Below are 6,000 nucleotides of genomic sequence, written 5' to 3'. Positions count from 1 at the left end.
AATAGAAATTATTTTCGAAACGGAAATTAACTTTTGCATGTTACCATCGTTACGTCTTTTATTCCCTTTAGTAGTTTAGTTGTTTCATTACTTTTTTTTCCTTCAACATATTTTCAAACGCAGGCTTATTTTTGCCATCTAAACCTTTTCTTTTATTAAAAAAAAATTAAATTAAATATTTTAACTGTTGAGAAAAAGTCCTCTGCTTTTATTTTCCTAGTTTTTGTGGAATTATGTTAGTAAAATATTAAAATATTGCTATTTCAACGCTCTTTCTTTAGCGTTTAGTTTTGGAAAAATGTCTTATTTTCCGTTTAATGCAAGGACTTACTAGTTACTTCCTCTTTTAAAATATTTCTAAGGCTTCTGCTGGTTTCGGTTTAGCTACATGCTAAGTTTTCAAGTCTGCCAAAAGCATGTAGAGATCTTGAAAAAAAAAAAAAAAGAAAGAAAAGAAAAAGAAGGAAAAAAAAGAAAGGAAAGGGAAAAAAAAGAAAGGAAAGGGAAAAAAAGAAAGGAAAAAAAAACTTAAAACGGATAGCAGACGTTAACTGTAAATATACAGGCGAATCAGATGACCGTTTAATTTTTTACTACTGGCAAAGCCGTGCGGGTGCTGCTAGTGTATACATGTCTTTCCAAAAATAAGATTAAATCGAGCAACTCAATGAACGAAAAATTACATTTTAATATTTAATTTACATCATTTATGAAGCCCATTTAAAACTAACTTACGGTGTTGTACACTGCGTGTACAACACCATATACCACCGCGTACATTCAACTTCCGTTGCATGTTGAAATTATTCTCATCCTAACTTTTAAAAAATCCAAAAAATGTAATTATGCAGAAATATGAATGTTACAAATGTAACTTCCAAAATAGGGGTGCCCACCTGGAGGGGGGGAGTCATGGGGCAGACTCCGCCATTGAAATTTTTATGGGGTTTAGGGGTATTTTTCTCATTGAAGGGGAGGGTGGCCTTGATCTTGGGGGATTCTTTCGCGATATTTTGGGGTACTTAGTGGGTGGGGTGAGTACCCCTGTCTAGGAAGTGGTGCATGATGAGTTACCCTATTACAGTCGGCTCTCAAAAACTCGAAGCCTTATCTCGAAGTTTTCATCCGGTCCCAAAATAATTTGTTGGGCGTTGGGCTAGGGCCTCTCCTAAAGTGATAAATTGATTTAAACCATTTCACATATTACTTTTTAATTGAAATCACTAAAATATAAGGGAATTTTTAAATAGTTATTTAGAAAGTGCACAAAACACACAAAGCATAATTGTATAAAAGCATTTTTGTTAGCTAAAGAAGTAATATATTATTGTAGTCAAACACGGAGCGGTAGAATACATTTAACCAGGGGTGGACTGGGTCCTCCAAGAGGGCGCCAAGGACGTAAAAAATATAAAAAAATAATAACGAAAAAAGAAAAAAAAACCACGAAGGCGCACAGGTTTAAGGGCAAAAAAAAAAAAAAAAAAGACACCACGAAGGTGCACATGTACGAGGACGCAAGAAAAAATAAATAAATAAAAAAAAACGGTTTGAGAGCAGAATAAATAAATAAATAAATAGATAAAGGGAAGGAACTTTGGTTTAATGGCGGAAAAAAATAGGGACGCACGGATTCGAGGGCGTGAAAAATAAAGACGCACATGATAGAGAGCGCGAAAAATAAATAAATAAGCAAATAAAATAAAAATGTCACACAGGTTTGAGGGCACGCAGACGGGAGGGTGCATGGGGCCAGTCCGCCACTGCATTTAACTCACTTGTTTCGAATTCAAGGTAATGTAATGTAACGATTCTTCCATTAATTCTTCTTTTTTGGAATCAATAATTATAACATTGATAAAGAAATGTGTAAACCTTCGTACACTAGACGTCATAGAAGAGTCATCTCGATCCAAGAATCTCATTGTGAAATAATATGGATATCTTTTTCAGTTTATATGAATGCAAAATGAAAGAAATCACATGGTAGTTTCATGGCAAAACCATAATATTAGAGGAAACGGCATAGCACCAAAATGTTATTTCAATGTATCATGATCTTAAGAACTAAACAGAAACTGACTAACAGAAACAGGCCCCGGCGAACAAACTGACAAGGGGCCTGTCTTGGCTCTCGGCGGCCCTGTTGAAGGGCAGCTCTGTTTTTTGATCCAGATCAGAAGCCGAGCAATCCCTGGTCCAGCACCAAGCTCTCCCACCCCTCAAAGCAGGGCCTGATTGCCGCACAGGCCAACTAGACCTAGGCCTGGGGCCCCATCTTCCTAAGGGGCCCCAAATTACTTAAAGAATTATGCTTAGCATTACAACTAGGCGAAAAATACATATATTTTTTAATTAATAATTCAACTTTTTAGTTGGAAATGAACTTACTTATAGGATAATTTTTATTACTTCTACCAGTAGCAAATTTACCATGTCACAATTATGATATGCCTAGAAGGACATGAATGCACATGAAAAATGATTTACATAATTTTTTGATAGACAAAGGGGTCCTCAAAAATCAGTCTTCAAAGGGCCTCGAAACTATTGTGGGCCTAGGGCCTCACTTTTAGTTAGTCGGGCTTTGCCCCAAAGTATTGATTCACTTGGAGGACTTTGTGACCAAGACATATTTAGCGTGTCCTTACGAATTCGACGCCTAACCGATCAGGCCACCATGGTCTTTGCAGCCCGACATCGTCAACAAGATCCATTTGCCACACAAAGCATCCGATGACGTGATTCGCTGTCAACCAATCGTAAAGAGAATAAAATGAGAAATGCCAAGCCACTGTGAAGTGAAATCAGTCTATCAATCTTCATTGCTCAGCAATGTTGATTGCTGATTGTTTTATTTATGATAAAAATTTTATTAAGATCAAGAAAATCGCTCTTACTGAACGTATCGATTGATAAGCATAAGCTAGAGTCCATTAGGGACTGTAGCCTAAGCCAAGCAATGTAAAGAAGAACTTGCAAAATGTTGAATAATCCATGGAGGAAAAAGTTCTTATGTCGATTCTTAATGTTTCTACTTTTCTTTTTACCTTCAGATCGTTCAAATAATAAAAAATTTGCTAGATTATGGGTAGAAAATATGCAAATATTTTAACATGGTCTCCTTAAAAAAATAATTAATTTTTACCGTGTAGATTTTTTAACAGGTGGGCACAAATTTCTTATTAAATGACGGAATCTGGCATTGTGTTTTCATGTAGTGCCGAATCTTTGATCTCGCAGTATGGGTCGTGAATAAATTTATTTAATTAAAATTTATGTAATTTACTAGTCTGAAAAACTAAATTATATCGTTTGAGTTTTCTACCGACATATATTTTGTGCAAAAATGACTGCGAATAACGTTAAAGTAGCCACTTCTGACCGTATTGTAAAAAGTAAGTTAATTCTGTAGCGCTCTGTTAATCGTATGAAGTTCTTGCATAAATAATAACATTGGATTTTTGTTTTGAATCATTTTCGTTGCTTTTTTGTGCATAAAATTTGATCGAAGTTGTGGAAATTTTGTATTTTTATTTTCCTTTCCAAACTGCCTTAGTAATGGGAAAATTGGGGACGTCGTTTTCAGTACAAATTATCTTGTTTTTTTATCTGGATTTTTTCTTGTATTTAGATACTTAGATGTACTGAAATTATGAAATAATGTTACTTTGTAATGAAATGGTTCTTTTCTGTGTATCTTAAGCTTTTAACAACATAATTTGGTAGCAAGTAAATTTATTAACTGATAGGAACCTGTAAATATCTTTCTGTCGTTTTGTTATTTTAATGTATGCTTCAAATTTTATTGCTTTGTTCATTCATGAGACCCCCCCCCCCCCCATTTGCATTTTGTGAATGGTAACTTTCGAAATAGGAAAATAAAACTCTGACTAGTTGCATAATCTTTACTTCATAGGTTTTCCTAGTCAACTTCACAGTAATAATACCAAACACGTATTTGAGTAGTCATTTATGTGTTTCAATCATTAAAACAACTATGTTGAGTTTTTTATATTTGTTTTTATTATACTTGTTTTTTTTTTTATGTTTGTATCATGACATGTTTCAACGATGTGGAATCTTTTCTGTAGTTTATTTGCAAAAAATTGTGGATGGTTTGAAGAAATTGTGTTAGAAGGAGCATATTTTGATATTTTCTCTCATTCAATTCTTATTTAAATGCTTACAATCTGAATCTACATGTGCTGGCACATCTCAGAAGTTTTGATTTGCATAATGGTGTTATTCTTGCATTATATTTTGACAGTGTACAAGTGTAACAACTTGTGTGAGTGTAAAGATTTAGACTTGGATAGGATTTTCACATTATGCTCCATAAATTAATTTAGAGCCCTGTGTTTTATAAACATTTTTATCACTTATTTTAGTGATAATTGAGCCATACATTTGATTCTTTTTAAATAGAGGGTCTAAAAACGCAATGTTTAAGCATCTTAGATGTTCCTAGGAGAAGAGGATGTAGAAATTCTATACTTTAAATATTTTGAAATTTTGAGTCTCAAAAACTTATTTCAGCCTATTTTTCTTCATGCTTCTGGGAGGGGCTTGGGCCGAGGATTGTTCTCTTTTGTCCACCCCGGAAAAAACCTAGAAAAAACTGTCCCGGACAAAATGTCATTTTGTCCATTTCATCCACTTTTTCGATAAACTGAAAGTTTTTAGTTAAAAGTTTGAAGTTTGAAAATGATAAAGGTAACAAATAAATATAATATTGAAAATAATAAATAATTTTATAGATTCTTTTTATTCAAGTAATATTTTAATATAAAAATAACATACACAAATATGTTTATAAACAATTGATTGAAAAATATTTTAAAGTGAAAATGAAAAAATTAAGATCTGTGGAATTTTATGTAAGTGTGTATATAAACCAAGTGAGTGTTAATAAGTTATAATGCATGTGAAAGCATTTATAAAAACTAACACATCTACTGTACATTTTAAAGATTTTTATATGTGATGTGGAGGTTTAATGCCCTTAATAAATGCATGTATAAAATTAAAAAGTAGAAATAAAAAGTTTTTAAAGGTTGGAGTCTCAAAACATTAAAAAACATATGAAAAAGGGGGGGGGGACTTCTAGATATTTATGAAGGAAATGTTAACATGAAGTGAAATCTGTTCTTGTAATACAAATACAAATGTGATGATCAGCAACAGATTCTGAACCCAGCTAGGCTGTTCCTAGTCAATTTATTAGTCCCCAATGAAGATTAATCGCCATTTTAAAGCTATTTACCCCCTTGCTCATTATGGTCTCTTCCGGTACACTTAGTGATGTGGATCGGGTAAATACCCAGCGGGTAGGTAAATATTTTTTGGGTATTTACCCGGGTATTTACCCAAGGCATGGGTAAATACCCAAAAACTGGGTATTTTATAAAAAATGCAAAAAAGTTAATGAGAATTTTTTTTTTAAATCTAAATATGAAATAATTGGTAAAACTGATATATACATATGTATTACACAGTTTATAATATTTTTTATTGAAAGACTTGATGAAATCATGAAAAAAACGTATCGTGAACCAAAGAATCTTTCTCTTCAATGTCATAATTGGAGAAGTATAAGCAATTCATTATGAACTTCAGGATTTCAAAATTATAATCTAGGTTAGTCATATCCAAAATGAAAAAAAAAGGAAGCATGAGGGATGTTTGGAAGAATAAACTGAGAAGTTATTAAGACACTATGGTGTTATTTTTTTAAATTGATATTTAAGTGATAACATGGAAAATATAGAAAGTTTTCACATTAATAAGCAAAAAAAAAAAAAAAAAACAAAAATTTTTTTTTTCTGTTGCCTTGCTCATTTGCATTTGTTCCCCTGTAGGGTGGGAAGGTAAATATTTTTTTGGGTATTTATCCGAAGGCAGGGTAAATCCCCTAGTAATTACGCATTTTGCAAAAAAATTTTAGGTAGTATTAAAAGGTGACTATTTTCTTTTTTAAACTAAACCCTAAAATAAAAG

The 6,000-nt window shown here is 32.6% G+C and overlaps 1 protein-coding gene across 1 annotated transcript in view; it reads left to right on the top strand.

Annotated features, from left to right (window-relative positions):
* The first annotated feature begins 3,283 nt into the window (after positions 1-3,283).
* LOC129226624 (serine/threonine-protein phosphatase 2B catalytic subunit 3-like) overlaps positions 3,284-6,000 on the top strand; it is a 63,211-nt gene continuing 60,494 nt past the window's right edge. The window contains exon 1 of the mRNA XM_054861255.1: positions 3,284-3,398. Within this exon, the coding sequence (XP_054717230.1) occupies positions 3,350-3,398 (49 nt within the window). The 5' untranslated portion in view covers positions 3,284-3,349. The remainder of the gene's footprint in view (positions 3,399-6,000) is intronic.

This window comes from Uloborus diversus, chromosome 7 (genome assembly GCF_026930045.1).
Source record: "Uloborus diversus isolate 005 chromosome 7, Udiv.v.3.1, whole genome shotgun sequence".
NCBI classification, from domain to species: domain Eukaryota; kingdom Metazoa; phylum Arthropoda; class Arachnida; order Araneae; family Uloboridae; genus Uloborus; species Uloborus diversus.
This window is presented reverse-complemented; position numbering and strand designations above follow the sequence as displayed.